The sequence below is a fragment of the Trifolium pratense genome, linkage group LG7 (assembly GCF_020283565.1).
Source record: "Trifolium pratense cultivar HEN17-A07 linkage group LG7, ARS_RC_1.1, whole genome shotgun sequence".
NCBI lineage: Eukaryota > Viridiplantae > Streptophyta > Magnoliopsida > Fabales > Fabaceae > Trifolium > Trifolium pratense.
The window spans coordinates 35123762-35140281 of record NC_060065.1 but is presented as its reverse complement, the minus strand read 5'-3'; the positions used below and the strand labels follow the sequence as shown (position 1 = coordinate 35140281).

Below are 16520 nucleotides of genomic sequence, written 5' to 3'. Positions count from 1 at the left end.
ATCACACATGGTTAAATTATCATTCTCATAAAGAAAAATCTTTTAGAATGATAAGCACCATCCAAAAGTTGAAAAGAGTCATCTCAATAAATTTGGACTCTCATTTTATTTAAATGTCAATAAAACACCCAAATCCAATCATCCACCCACCATTCAAATACACATAAATTACAAGAATAATAAATTTCAAATTCAAACCCCACCAAATAAAAAATAAAATAAAAAGGTCAACACATAATCCATCATTTGCGACGGCTACACAATAAAAATAATAAAAAAGAGTGAAAGTCGATTTTGAACCTTCACAAATTTCTTACAAGTCAATTCATTCTCTAACCAACAAAAAAAATTAAAATTAGCCTCGAATGTTTCCATATTAGAGACAGAATAGTCTCTCTGTTACAACGAATACGAGACTAGTTTGTCGCCTGAATGAATACATCATAAACTAATTTGAATTTTATTTTTATGATGATGATTAAATTGACTAGGCAGAAATGTGTGACGATCAAAATGGATCTTCAATAATCAACAAACAACAAGGACATTACAGTCATTTACCAAGCCCCTGAACACCAGGAAAGGAAGGGTACCTTGTGCAACGCTTAGACAGAAAAACCCTACAATCATCCTTAGGACAAATAGTGGGAACATAAACAATTTCATCACAGCCGTCCATTCTATCTCTCTTGAAATCAATCAACGATGTAAACATAGCAATGAACAGAACAAGGTGATTCAATGCATACCTCTGGCCCACACATTGGTGGGGCCCAGCTCCAAATGCTAGAAAATTTCTCTTAAATATTTGATCCTCTTGTCTTTCTTCTGAAAACCGGTCTGGATCGAACCGGTCCGGTTCAGTAAAACCTTGAAACGATGATTCAAAAGCCGACGGAAAAACGATCGCACCTTTCGGAATCGTGTAATTTTCCGTTAACGGAAAATTCTCCGCCGCAATATGCGGCACCAGAGTCGCCGGCGGTCTGTATCTAATAACCTCACGCGCCACCGCTTGCGTGTACTTCATTTCTCTTAACTGCTCAGCCGTTATAAGTTTGTCCGACTCCGGCAACCAGATTCCGGCGACTTCCTCCCTGACTTTGGCAAGAACCTCCGGATGTGAATCAAGCAGCGCCACCGCCCATAGCAGCGATGAAGTTGAAGCGTCCTGTGCTGCGAAGAGGAAATCAAAGAGATAACCGCCGATTTCAGCGTTGGTGGAAAACGGCGCCGCCGTGACTCCGTTGAGCTTTGATTCTTCAATCTCTCTTATCGTATCCTGCATCCAGAAATCAATGAGACACGACGGTTCTTCTTCACCTTTCTCCATCTTCGCCTTACTCATCGCCGTGCAATTAGCTAGGGTTCCGGCGAGACGGTCAACGGCGAGTCTCGCGTTACGAAACGCTGTTCCAGGAAAGTCAAAAGGAAGCTTCATCAAACCAACGTTGAATAGAAAGTAATCATGCTCAAATCTCTCTCGGGCTTTCAGGCCCAAATACGGGCCCACGAAAACTGTCTGAGAGGTTTCTAAATTCATGTCACGAGCCAAAACACGTATTGAAATAGACTCACGGGCCTGGGCTTGGGCTTTATCAACCCATGATTTAAGATGTTTGAGAATAATAATCTGCTGCAGCGAGGTGTAGGTGGAAAGCGCTTTAGGCGTAAAATTTGGAGCAATCCGACGGCGGAGATTCTTGTGTTCTTGGCCCATCATGTAAATAAGATTATGTTCACCAAAGAGTTTCTTACCAAATGGGTGGCCCACGAGATGAAAAGCGTTGGGCTTAACATTTGAGAAAATCTTATGTGAAAGTTCTGTGTCTCTAATAAAGACTATGAAGTTTCCAATGATGTAGTTAGCTGAAAAGCCCAAAGGAGTTGATTTGGCTAAAGTTGATTGAAGGTCCCAAAATTTTGTTGGGTCACGTACCAATGGGATTGCGTTTCCTATGAAAGGAAGAACAAAAGATGGGCCTGCTATGAAACTTTTTTTTGTGAGGTATGAGATCTGTTCAAGGAGGAGAAGGAAAAGGAAGAAGCATATTATGTATGGGATTAATTGGGTTATAGACAAAGATTTTGTTGTTATTGATGATAATATGGATTTGATGAGATTAGTAGTAGTAATAGTAGTAGTAGTATTCATGATATGAAATTATGAATATGATTTTGTGTTTAAGCTTTTTTGGGTTATGACTTAGGAGGGAAGGAGGGATAGTTTTGCAATGCAAGAAGAAGAGGTTGAATTTAAAAACCAAAAGCCAAGTGTTGTGATGTAATGTGAGGAGAGAATAAAATAGGTGGGAAAACTCAAAATGGGTTATGTAAGGTCAAAATTGGTGGTGAGTGTGATGAAGTTGAAATTGATTATTGACAAGTCAAAATTGAGTTTTGATTCAGGTGATAGAGTTGTAGGTGTGTAAGGTGGTAGAGTCAGAAGTAGTGACCAGAAAAAGAAATGTTGGGTTAGCCAAACAAGGTATTGAAGGAGTAAATTGAGAAGAGAGGACGGCGAGGATTGGGGAGAAGAGGTGGTGGGTGGGTGGGTCTATGGATTAAGGGGTAGGGTTGAATTCCAGCTAGGTAAAGACAGGCCATGACGTGGGAGACATCGTTTAGAGTTAGGACAACAACATAAGACATAAGACATTTTACATTTATCATTTCAATTTCACTTTTCCATTTCAATTGTGTCCCTCTTGTCTAACTTATTGTAGCATTAGTGTTTCAAATTTTTTTCATGGACCACATAGATGGTGGTAGTTGTATATTTTGGATAATTTTTTATTGGGTCTTGCTAACGAGTGTCCTCGAGACACTCTTTAAGCATTTCATTTAAAGAAATTTTTTATTCAAAAAGTTAAATATTACAATTTTCAATGCGTTGACTTTACGCATTCCGATAAAAATTCTATAAAAAACTTACTATTTAAGGGCTTGAGTGTCCCAGAGACACTATTTAGCATTTGCCTTTTTTATTTAACATAAAATTTAAGATTGAAATTTGATCATCGGGCGGTTTTAAGCATGTTGATTGCATGATTGTATAAGGTTTTAACTTTACTGAATTCAGATTCTAAATATGTGACCACGGATCAGGGTTGTGTATAGTCAAAACATCACTGCAATCATGCAGTCGGACATCATTAGTCGTCCAATCAAGATCGGACTGTCTTGATTTTTTTAAGCACAAATTTTTAGAATTCTTAAATAAAAATAAGATCAACTTTTCAAACTGTTCAATTAAGATTAGACGATTATAAATGTGGTGACCGCATGACTGCACAGAGAAAGCCACCGCAACTAATCCAATTCCATGTGACCACTTATTGCTTGAAAACTCTTGTCATTGCTGTATACTTTATGTTGTAGCTTGTCTCTCTCGGTTGGCTGTTGTTAGTTTTCTCGTTGGTCTTTTCTGTTATGTTACCTTGCTGCCTGCCACCTATTATAAAATTCACTTCCATACAAATCACTTATGCATTTTTATATTCTTATCTTTGGAAAATACATTTATATTTTTTTATCGTAAAGTGTTTCACATTGATATCTTCAAAGGAAAATGCTTTTATAAGTAAAGACAATTTTTATTGAGTAACATCAGTACATATTAAGGATTCTACAAATAGTAATTATAAGTTGTTTCGTAGAGTCGAGTTAGACGATCAACTCAAATTTCTAATACAATTTTTTTATCTTTAATACAAATTTTAGCTTTAATACAAATTTTTAGTAATTATAAGTTGTTACGCATAATTTTAATACAAATTTTTTATCTTTAATACAATAATATGTTAGCTTTTCCCATTTTTAATTTATTAGTTATTTTATAGAGTCGAGTAAAATTAGACGGTCTCAACTCAAATTTATGTAATTTTCTGTAAAAAAATAAAAATGAAAATTATCCACATAAAATTATGATAATATTCCAATAAGATTTGAGAAATTGTATCCATTCAATTGTGTCTTTTGCTTGTCACCTCACCTCCCCAAAATTGAGCAATAATAGCTATCTTCCTTTTGGAAAATTCCAATTACGAAACATACAAGTTATGAGATTGGGATCCTCTCCAATTTTCCCTCATATTTTTTCTCTTTTTGCTTAATCTGATGGTTGATATATGAAGGAAGAGAGAAAATCAATCAACATCAACCAATGGATTAAACAAAAGGAGAGAAAACATGAGAGAAAATTGGAGATGATCAAAATTGCAAGTTATGTTATTTTTTACGTAGGATTTGCTTCGGTCAAGTTAATCTAGAATTCCTCGTGGTTAGTTAAAATTCAAAATCTTATACGGTACAGATACGTTCATATTTGGTCAGAATTATAGTAAACCATGGTAATTCTAAAAAAAATATACTCATGAATTGTGATTCTAACTAACTTTTTTTTTGATCAAGTGATTCTAACTAACTTAATTACTAATCTATAATGATTAAAATTAGTGACCAGTGTGTAGAGCAACGAGCTACTAAGAATGAAATTAGTGAAGTACTGTATTTGCATATAGTTTGATGTTCAAGTTAATATAAGTACGTGGAGTGAGAGATTTTAGTGTAAAAATTGTGTACCTACCTTCTTAGGAATTAATATATAGGTCTGGCACATAGTCTTTTTTTTTTTCATTTTTTTTTTCACCACCAGTATCCGGTCCACTTGACTATCTAATCTAGTTCGGGACTAGTTCTGACATTAATGGTTTCGGCCCATCTCAATCGCAGTTACGGATAATTGAATCATAGTTCTTTATATCTAGAGCTGTCAAAGGGGCTGGCTTGATCTGGCCCGGGGGGCCCGAACATTTAAAGGGTCTAGCCTGGCCCGATCCGTCATGTCCGACCCGATAAGCAAAAGCCTAAATGGCCCGATGGGGCGGCCCGTTTTTTTTTGGTACAATTTTTTTAAAATGTATGAATCACACACAAATTAGTATCCATAAAAAAAAGTAGGTGTCACGATTTCACAAGATAATAAATACTACAAAATATCCACGCAAAAGTCAAGAAATAATAAATTTACAAAGTGCGCCCTCAAAGCTAATAAATTTCAAGCTTACATCACAAACTAAACTTTTAACCTAACAATTCAAAATACATAAAACAATAGAGGATTCGTTTGGGTTTAGTCAAAATTATATGATAAACTATAACTTGAATTAATTCTACGTATATTTGTCTTTAAATAGGCTTACAATAGAAAAATAAATGTTAAAAAGATAATAACTAACTTATTTTAAATTTATGATCTTTTAAATTTAAAAGATAATTATCTTAATAATAACAAACTTAAGGGGGCAAAATATCTTTTTGTTTCAAAATCAAAATTTCAGTTTGTTTTTTTTTTTTTAACTTTATTTTTTTAATTCTCTAAGGGGCTGGCCCAAAAGCCCATGGGTCGCCCATGAAAAGTATGGTTCAATAAGGCCCGACCCGATATTTTTGAAGCCCGATCCGTTTAAATATATAGGGTTAATGGGTCGGTCCGATAGCCCGACCCATTTTGATAGCTCTATTTATATCAAGTCAAACGTAAATCACCTATGAATCAACTAACAATTTGTGACGCATAGTCTTTTCTCATTGATGAGGAGACGGTTCTGAATTGCCTCATCAATAATTAGATTGAATCAAGGTCATTAATGGTGTATTTGATTTGAGGGAAAGAAGGAAGAAAGAAAAACACAAAAACCAATTAATAAACTTGAACTAAAATTTGCCCAAATTCATTCCCTTATTTTGACCTAACCGAATATTCAATTATTTTTTCTACTTTCAACATACTGTAGTCCTTTGAACAAAAGTATGAGCATGGAGTATTCTTCATGAAGTTTGAAGGAAAGTCCACCTTTTCCATTTGGAATATTTCATTCCTATCATAATCTTTTTTATTTCGTGTAGGAATATATTATTTATACTAATCGAATCAACTGTCAATGTAGTTTCAAATTGGATAAGACTTGAAATTTACCCCCCAACAAAAAAACTTGAAATTCTAAATCGTGTACGATTTATACTTTTTAAAGCGCACCATTTTTTCCCTTGTCTATGACTTTTATTTCTTTCGGCAAGAAATCTTTATCTTAAAAAAAAGGTCAAAGGTTCCTTCCATAATCAAACAACAAAACAAACCGATGCAAAAACAAAACACTTCATTTTATTAGGAAAAAACAACTTGTTGATGGGTATGATTTTTGAGAAATTTTTCAACACCACGTACAAAAGATGCATGGATATTTGTTTCTAATGTGAAACTACTATTTTTAGCTTCCTTTAGCAAGAAATATATTGCAATTTTAATAATTTGGCTTAATTGTACTTTTAATCCTCTATTTTATTAAATTTATGGAAATAGTCCTCTCATATTTTAAAATTGAAATTTTTGGTCTTTCTTTTCACATTTGTTGCAATTTTAGTCCTAATTAACTCGTGTTATTTTCCCTAAATTTAATGATTTTTTATGTCATAAAAACTGAATTTTGGTCTCAAATTTGATATTTTATCGTTACATTCAATGTTGGCGACATATATATATATGAGAGCTTCTATGGTGCAGTCCCTATTTGGACTGTTTTGGTGCAGTTCATTTTTTTACCAATAGAATTCAATTTAATTCTCACATCAGCGCAAGTCCATGGTGAGTCTTTATTTTAATAAACTTTTGTTTTTACATATGAATCCTCCATCAAGTGAAAAATACAAATCAAAAACAATTTTTATTTGAATTTAAAATCATTTACAAACATAAAAGATACAAATCCTATTTGAACAAATTAAAAATAAAAATGAAATTGAAGACCCCAAATCCCCACTTGTTCTTTGTCGTGTTTCTCGTCCTCCATGTTCTCTGTCCTCTATGTTCTTATTCTTCTTCTTCTTAATCTTCGTCATCCATAGTCTTATTCTGCCCTCTCTCATAAACAAATGTTGAGAAGCTCGAATTACCTGGTTTGCAACATCTATGTTATCCTTGTACCTCCCTCATTCCAAATTTTGTTTATTGTAATGAGATATATTCTACAGCATGCTTCACAAACTGTGTCAATGAAACTGTTTCTCATGATGGTGCACTCTCGTCAAAATATGACCAACAAAATAAGTGATGGAACCTGCCAAACAACACTAGTTGTGAACCAAATGAATTTCTATGCATAATTTAGTCTTAAAAAAACGATGATTTTGTGATGTTGTTTTTTTATTTAATTTTATAGCTGTAATTTTGTTTTAATTGATTTACAGTCACAATTAAAAATAATTTAAATATTGGGGTAATTTTGTAACTTTTAACATGTTTGAGACTTAGTTGAAATATTAATAGATGTAAAGATACATGATAAGTATCATATATGTTGTTTGTACCATATAATTCAAAGTTAGTCAACACTGCATTCTCATTGGCCAGATTAAAAATGTACCAAAACGGACCGACTAAGAAATGCACTATAGAATTCTCCTATATATATATATATATATATATATATATATATATATATATATATATATATATATATATATATATATATATATATATATATATATATATACCCTAATTATGGCAATACTTCCTAAAATATAACATCAAAATGCACATGGAAGGCAGATACCCTAATCAATTCAACGTGTAGTATAGGCCTAATTGAAAACAATAGATTTGATTTTCTTTTTGAAATTTCTTTACTTTTTAACAACAAATTATTAAATTTTGTCAACAAAAAAAAACAAATTATTAAATAATATTTTGTCTTATATTTATTATTTCCTAATATATATTAGTATATTACTTTAACTTTTTTAAGATGTCTAGATAAGTTTTTTTAGACCAGTTTGGCTTTTCATATTAATTTTTAACCCAAAATATATAGGGTGAACCAGTGGTCCATCAAAGACTTTATTAAAAAAATAATAATTTAAATTGTCCAATCATTTTGTTAAAAATATAACCGGTGAACTCTACGTGTCTACAAAATCTTATATTAAACTATTATCAACCGATTATTTAAACTTTTCTTCATCATCTTTCATCTCCTTCACTTTCTTTATCATATTTATAACAAACAAGCCTAGAAAAAAATAATATAAATAAGCTCAAATATTTTATCTTTTTTTTACAATTGAGTTGTAGATCGAACTCATGACATCTAATTCAAATCTCTTATTACTAGACCAAACTTAGTAGCTTAAACAAATCCAAATTCTAAATTCATTTAATTATATGTATATTCGTACACACAAACTTATTTAATGTCTAATCTGAACGACGCCGGATATCTTCGATAGCTTTTTTAAAAAAAACATACTTTATTGTGATGTTTCACTACAAATATGTTAAATTTACTTTATTAATTAAAGTCGCTTATACAGGACTGACAAAAGCTCTCGTATCCAAGACATACTAATTTACCATTAAATAGACCTTTTGAGTTTAGTCCTACATTTCAACCATGGTTGAATTAATTGAAGAAATTATCCAAAAGTCTTGTGAAATTTATATCTTATCAGTATTTTAAAAGACTGATCACGTAGCGTAGGTGGACATGATCATAGATATATCTATACAGATAGGGAGAACAACTCATCCAATTATATTCAAATAAGAGATATTGAACCGTAAGCAAGTTATTTTATTTATATAATAGAAATTATATTTAACTATTATTATTTTTAATTGCATGTGTATCATTTTTTTTTAAATATGATTTTAGTTCGTCTATGCATGTGAATACAAGTAAATTACAAGCATAATTATAAAAAAAAAAAAAAATTAGTTCTTCTAAATAGAGTTTTATTTTTATTTTTATTACAAGTAAAATTATTTTTGTTTTAACTTAGTCCTAACCTCAGGAGACGGCGGTTGTTTATTTGGGAGGAGAAATTGTTAGAAGAGTGTTGTGCTTTGTTTCATAACATTGATTTGTAGAATAATGCTTCTGACAGGTGGATTATGTGATTCATAATATTAAATTACAGGTGTGGTGGTGATTTAAAACAAGCTTCAAAATTTTTTATTGTTCTTTTTAAATGTGAGATATGAATCCCTTAATTTGTTTAGGGGGCAACATGGCGTGTTTCTCTTAAGGTACTGTCTCTTTTCTTTTGTTGGGTGTTCTCGTTGTAATTTGACTTTTGTCTAACATCTTCATTGTGCACACCTTATACTAATGAAGAGTGTCTTTTAATTTAATACATGTGGCTCTTTAGTTGATTAAAAAAAGCCAGCTTATTGAGCTACGTGGCACAATTATAATAAGCTATGTGGCACTGGCACAATTATAATATTGGGTCATGTATCATGTTATGAACTAAATAAATACAACAAATTTAAAATTAATAGAGATTAAACTCAAACTAAAATCATATTTAAATCTTTTTTCTCAAGGATATGAATATGTTTCACAAATATGAAAATTTTATCTGGACTATCAAGTAGCTTATGTTTTAGATATTAGATGGTTAATTTGTTTCACATTCTATGTAAGGGTAATGCCACAGTTGATTGTTTGATTAAGAAAGGGTGTCATCTATCCTCTTAGCGGATGTCATGAAAGTTGAATTTTTTCGACCAGTTAAGGTTTCTTCTTCATTTTTTTTTTTTTTTGGTTTTTTGTTTGTAACAAAAAAAAAAATTAGAATGAGACATATTGAGTAGACAAAAAAAAGAATTAGTTGGCGTCGATATGTATATACATCAATTTTTTAAAACCTAAATAAATAAAGGCAAACAATTATTTAACTAACCACCAAACCATCATTCTTGCAATTCAAATGACATACTCAAATTTTGGTCAAAAAATGACATACTCAAATTAATGAGTACTAATAAGAAATTTGAAGTCAAATTGAAATAATTGTAACAAATAATTTGTTATGACAACTTGGAATGGACTGTGAAATACAGAGCAATAGCTTGTGTAGTTGTGTTTGAACATCACAAAACTTGTCATGTGATTTATCTTATGTTCTCTACACAATTAACCCCACAATTTAGGTCATAAACATCGATATTATACATAAAAACTAATTATTGAAGCTTGGAGCAATAATAGATTTCTAAAAACACAAGTATCATCATCACATACCTCAAAAAAAGTATCATTGTTCTCTTATTTAGAATCGCCATCCATTGAAATGCTGAATATAGAGATTCCTTGCTTAGAACCGCTATTAATTGAAAGTGAGATTTTTGAAAGAAAATTGCTTATGGCATATGATACAATCAAGCTTTACGCCACTTAATTTAAATATTTGATAATAATTCAAAGATTAGGTTAGAATAAAACAAATAGATCATATTATTAATTGTAATATCATAAAAATATTGTCCTTTGTGAGCTTGACTCAGATGGTATAGACATCATATGCAAGGGTCGAGTTCAAACTTCAAACACTCTACTTATTCAATTTAAGGGTAAAATTCCTAGTCACTAACTACTTAACCAAAAAAAAATATCATAAAAATATTATACACAAGTAGCGGGATGATTATAGCGGAAAGGACTAGGCTCTTATATCATGGTGAGCCAAGTTTAGAATTTCAGTGAGATGTTCGTGTATCTAGTGTTTGACTAATTCTACACAAATGTATAGGAAACGAAAAAAAATATATGATGTTTTCTCTTCCGACCCCGTGTTTCTTTTATATCTCCTGAATTTTCAATTTTGTCCTTGCAAAAAACTTCGGTTTTTAAAAATGTCTTGAGATTTTGGATGGAAATGTGAGATCTCTCTTACATTGACAGTTGAAATCCAACGATTACTTACTTTGCAAGCAACCCACTTGATTATTATTTTATTCACATTCAAAGCAAAGTTGACAAATATTCATTGAGAGGGGCAAAGCAACTTTTGCTAAATTACGTTGAAATTCAAGATTTAAGGTAAGAATTTACTCCTTAATTTCCTTGGTCAGAGAAAGAAAAAAAACATAATCCTTTCCTGAACTGAAACCACCAATAGATAATTCATTCTTATATTCGGTCAAAGTGATGCAATAGAATCTTTGAGTTCAACCTTTAAAACTTCTTTAGGGGATGTATCATGTATGTAATCAAATATGTCATGTTAGTACCATGTACTAATAGAAACATCTAAATCCAAAGACATAAAACAAAAATCTTAATAGTATAAACACCAAAAGTGAAACTAATTTAGTAGCAAATTTTGCATTCTTTTATTTGGTCAATCTTCAAAGTTATGCAACATAATCTTCAAGGGGCTGTGTATACGCAATCCAATATGTTCTATTACCCATGTCAATTACCATACAATTCATTTAGTCACGGAAAAAAAAAATCAATTCCAATGGTACAAAATAAAAAATTGTTTAAACAACAATTACTAGAGTTTTAGTCACATAAAAAAAAGCTACTGGAGTTGATTTCGATTCGTCAAAAAATAAGAGTTGTTTCTTAACTTAACACCCAACTTTTTTTTTGGTTGCATGTAGAAAAGAGGAAGAAAAAAAAAAGCAAAAACACCACGAGAGACTATTTTCAAGTAAAAATTACACCACAAGCACCCTCAAATAGAGGCCTAGCAAGAGTTCTTGGAGGTGTAGAGGTCATCACCAAAAGGAGCATTCGCAACGGAACTAATTGAATTGATATAAAAACCATCATTCTAATAACAGTCTTAAGTAGGGATTACAATGGATATTAATAAATATGAATAAGATTAGTCAATTTCATCGCATTGGATGAATATGATAAGTATTTGTTGATCGATTTTAAATTCTACTTATTTGATTTACAAAAGATATTTGATAGAACAACACAAAACAGAATAATACTCGACAAACTTTCAAAGACAAATTAATTTTAAAATAATTTGTACTCGAGATAAAAAGTTATCATGTTGTGCGACGAAAAACGCCATCCCAAATCAATTTGTTTCTTTTATAGTGCTTAACTATCTTCTATATGCCAAATAAATCATTTATGTTGATGAAAATGTATAAGTACTCCTATATCATTAAATTTAAAATTTGAATATTAAACAAATTATACAAAATGAATTTTGTTTATTTTCATGTATTAAATACAACTGCAATACAAATTCTAGAGCTTTTTTTTCCAAAGGTGTGCCCCGCAGAAAAAGGGACAAGATAACTAATCTCTCCTCCATCCGCAATACAAATTCTTTAGGTAATTATCTTGGTTTCCCTATGGTTACCCGAAGAGTCAAGAAAGCTGATTTTGCCTTTATCATTGATAAATTAAATAGTTTATAGGTTGGCTTCATGGAAAAATAAGCTACTCTCTAAGTCTGGTCGGGTCATATTAGCGAAGTCGGTGATGAATTTGATTCCTACTTACTATATGCAAATTAGTTGGATCCCTTCATCTATTTGCTCTCAAATTGACATGATGACTAGAAAATTCATATGGAAGGGCAACTCCAACAAAGGGATTCATTTAGTTGGGTGGAATGTGGTCACTCAATCTAAGGAAGATGGCGGCCTTGGTGTACGTCTTGCAAGAGAAGCAAACACAACAATGTTGGGTAAATTGGTTTGGGATTTGCAATAACAATCTGATAAGCCTTGGGTTCACATGCTTCAAGACAAGTATCTACACAATAGGCCTCTTCTCAATAGCAAAAGGAAATTTGGATCCCCTGTTTGGAATTCAATATCTAAGGCTAAGTTAGCCCTCCTTGGCGGGTTTTATTACAGGATTGGTGATGGGAACTCCTCTTTTTGGTACACTCCTTGAATTTCTAGGGATCCTCTATGCAAATCATTAGATTATGTGGCAATTCAGGATAGTCAGTTACGCCTGAAGGATGTATTTTTTAATGATTCTTGGCACTTAAATCAGCTTTACACTCCTTTAACGACTGACATGAAGAATCTTATCTCAAATTTTCATCTTATCTTGAACGATGGTGTACCAGATTGTTTTACTTGGAATGGTAGTCTGGATGGTGTTTATACTGCATCTTCTAGTTAATAAGTCTTGGAAGTGGATTTGGAATCTTCGAGCACCGGAAAAAATTAAATTTTTTATATGGTGTATTTGTCATAATTCCATTCCTACTCTTGATATGTTGCATCACCAACATCTAGCCCAAGATAATATTTGTTCCAGATGTTTAGCAAATGTAGAAACTACTCTGCATTGCCTTAGAGATTGTCCAGATGCTGGTCGTATTTGGGATGCTATTGGCATTCGAAATGGTGATTTCTATAGTCAAATGAATCTTTGATCTTTGGCTGAATAGTAATGTGAAAGGTTCACGTGCTCATTTATTTGTATTAGCGTTGTGGTGGAATTGGAGAGCGAGGAATATTATCTGTGTTGGTAAAGAAAGCATCAATTTGTACAAAATTATGTTAGAAGTGCATAAACTTGCTGGTATTATTCATTCTTGTTTTCCTGGTTCAATTCAGACTAATGATTCCATGAGATAGATTTCATGGAACCCTTCTCGACAGGAGGGATATGTTTTAAATGTGGATGTTAGTTGTTTGGGTGCCTCAGGCAGAACCGATTTTGGAGGTATAATCTGTAGAAACAATGGTAGCTGAATCATTGGTTTTAGCGGCTACTTGGGTTTAAAGGACAATACTTTTGCAGAACTTATGGCAATTTACCATGACCTGAAGATTGCGAGAGACTTGGATTTTTCGAGCATCTTGTGTTACTCAGATTCCCAAATAGTCTTGGATCTTATTTTGAAGGGACATAACATCTATCACTGCTACGTTGCTGTTATTACTAACATTCAGGATATGCTGAAGTTGAATTGGGACGTTACTCTATCTCATTCTCTCCGGGAAGGAAACTGCAGTGCTGATTGGCTTGCTAAGTTGGGTTCGACGAATGATGCCAAGATAAAATTTTGGGAGCCCCCTCCAGAAGCTTTAAAAAGCATTCTTCTGTCTGATGCTTTAAGGATGCTTCACCCTAGAGTTTAGTTTTTTTTTTTTCTTATCTTTTTTCTTTTTAGCCAATGTACAAAAAAAAATACATTAGCAATAAAAAAAAATGTATTAAAGATGACTCTAGAAGTCATACATGCATATTGTATAATAAAATATTACTCCCTCCATCCCAAATTATAAGGAAAAAAACTTTTTTTTTGTCCCAAATTATAATGAAAAAACCATTTTCAAGAATTTTTTTCCTTAATCTCATAAAATTAAATGCAAATTGCATTTAATTTTATCTCTCTCCCCTTTTCTCAATAAACAACAACCAATAAGAATTATTTTTACATCTTCTCATACAACTTATTCTAAATAAAACTCACAAAAACATATTTGAAATTATCATATTTTACTTTTTTTTCTTAATAAGTGTGATTTTTGTTTTTTTTTCCTTACAATTTGGGACGGAGGGAATATATATGTCGGAAATACTAAATGACCGTAAATTCTAATATTTATTGCATTTATATACTATTATCTATATGTTATTTGGAAAGAAAATAATTCTCATATTTTTCAAAATAAAAAATTGTCTCAGATGCAACTATTGAATAAAATTAAAGTAAAGGTTGTTTTTTTTTGACGGAAAACTTAAGTAAAGGTTAAGAAACCATCTTATCTTAAACCACTAATAATCCTTTCCATTTTGAATTTTTTACATTCCCTACATTACTGTATAGTTTTGGAAATATAAGTGCAAAAATATAATATAAAATGAGTCAAAAAATAATTTATACCTCAAAATATTAAAAAAACTTTGATAATGAAAGAAATAAAAATCATAGAAAATGGAGAGATCCTTTCTTAACTTCTAGTAGTATAAAATTAAGCATTTTTATGTGATCAGACTTTTTTAACATCTTGTACTAAAAAACTAAAACTTAAAAGTGCAAAAAATTAAACAATAGTTATTTTTTTTATGACGCAATAGTTGTTATTTTATAAATCTTGTTTTTTGTTTACAACGGAGCAGATAATCGAATCTAGAACCTCATGCATACTATACTACCCAAACCCCTCATCACTGGACCAAACCTATGAATTATTTCGCTCTATTCATTATACTTTAGATAAAATTATATTATAATATATTAAATTTGGTTCTAGTTTCTTGTTTGTTGTCCTCATCAGTCAAATAAAACAAACCATTTCTATAGCAATAAACAATCAAAAGATTTAGTAGCTTTTTAAAAATCTTGTGATTTGTTATAATGTTACTATAATATTTATCTTTGATAATAGTAATGCAAACATGTTTACATATGTCGACCTCATTATATATTTAAAAATAAATAGACGATTATAAAATCCTTATAAATCATATTTTGGTTTGAATGCTAGTTGGATTTTCAATGATGTTCTGCAGTCTACAAAGCCAGGGGAGCCATTTTGGGAAAGTCCTTCTAGTACTATTTTTAGATTTTGAAAATAGAGGTTTCACAAAGAAATGATACAATCACCTTCAACTTTTTGGACAGAATCAATCAAAGAAAAAGATAGCAAGAATGAGAGTTTGCATAAAGAATTAATGTCTTCTTACAGCTTTTTCGACTATTGTAGATGATAATGGTATTCATATGGAGAAAATATAATTTCTCAAGAACACACTAAAAAAATAAGGAAGATATTTATGAATGTACCGTTGTTTGTTACGAGATTCAAAGAATTAGAGTTTAGGATACTGCCGCTGAAAAGCTTGCGAAAGAAGAGCAAAGCTTGGTTGTTTTCAATATATATTATATACTGAACCCTAAAATATATAATGGGTTTTGTTATTGTTTGGGCCAAACTGAATGGACTTTAGGATTAGTTTATAAGTATATTTGCACCCACCATTTTACTAACATAAACGCTCTGTTGATAAAAAAAATATTTAGTTAATTGGTTTAGAATTTTTTTTGGGGTCAAGTAGTCTAGTAGTTGGAAAATCCACCTTAAAGGTGAATAGGTGGAGTGTCCTGGGTTCGAACCCGGGCTCCTGCACATATAGTGCGATGTCCCTACCAATTGAGCTAAACTCACGGGACAATTGGTTTAGACTTCTGATCATAAGTAAAAAAGGAAAAGTATTTTGAAAAAAAATAAATGCATAGTTAGAGTATATAAAAGAGAAAATAAACAATATAAATCTTTTAAATAGCTTAGTGTAAGTTGAGTTTTGATATTTTTAGCAACCACTTATTTAAAACAGTGCAATTATGGTCAATAAACTACCTGGAAAAAATAATTACAGTAACAAACTTAACGTGGTTCATTAAATAAAATAGTCTCGATACAAGATGGATATAATTGTGACTAGAAAAAGAAAATGATGTTTTTTTTTTAAACAAACACAATCAACTCATTTCATTCATAATAAAAGGTTCAATACAACGAGGAATACTATTAAAATATGTGTGACTAGACCAAGACATGGCCGCCCTAGCTAAAGTGTGAGCCGCCATATTTGCTTTTCGCTGAACTTGATCTCAAAGTTCGCATTATAGTGTAACAACAGCTTAATTGATGAGATAATAGAGCTTAATTCTTATATGCCGTGACAATTAGAGTGTATGGCATCTACCACTATTTTGGAGTCGCTCTC

At 31.5% G+C, this 16520-nt stretch overlaps 2 protein-coding genes across 2 annotated transcripts; one reads left to right on the top strand and one right to left on the bottom strand.

The window, feature by feature from the left end:
- Positions 1-68: 68 nt before the first annotated feature.
- Positions 69-2873, bottom strand: LOC123898150 (cytochrome P450 710A11-like). The gene has a single exon (XM_045949042.1). The coding sequence runs from the start codon at positions 2153-2155 to the stop codon at positions 554-556; it is 1602 nt and encodes a 533-aa protein (XP_045804998.1). The 5' UTR covers positions 2156-2873; the 3' UTR covers positions 69-553.
- Positions 2874-12299: 9426 nt separating this feature from the next.
- LOC123896330 lies at positions 12300-13924 on the top strand. Its single transcript, XM_045946733.1, has 2 exons — positions 12300-12507; positions 13584-13924. Exons 1-2 carry the CDS (start codon positions 12300-12302, stop codon positions 13922-13924), a joined length of 549 nt encoding a protein of 182 aa, XP_045802689.1.
- Positions 13925-16520: the final 2596 nt, after the last annotated feature.

Excerpts from the sequence above, each read along its gene's own strand:
- LOC123898150 (XM_045949042.1), bottom strand. The coding sequence starts at position 2,155 with ATGAATACTACTACTACTATTACTACTACTAATCTCATCAAATCCATA.
- LOC123896330 (XM_045946733.1), top strand. The coding sequence starts at position 12,300 with ATGAATTTGATTCCTACTTACTATATGCAAATTAGTTGGATCCCTTCA. Across the intron at positions 12,508-13,583 it reads AGCAAACACAACAATGTTGG|AACTTATGGCAATTTACCAT; the intron begins GTAAATTGGTTT and ends ATACTTTTGCAG.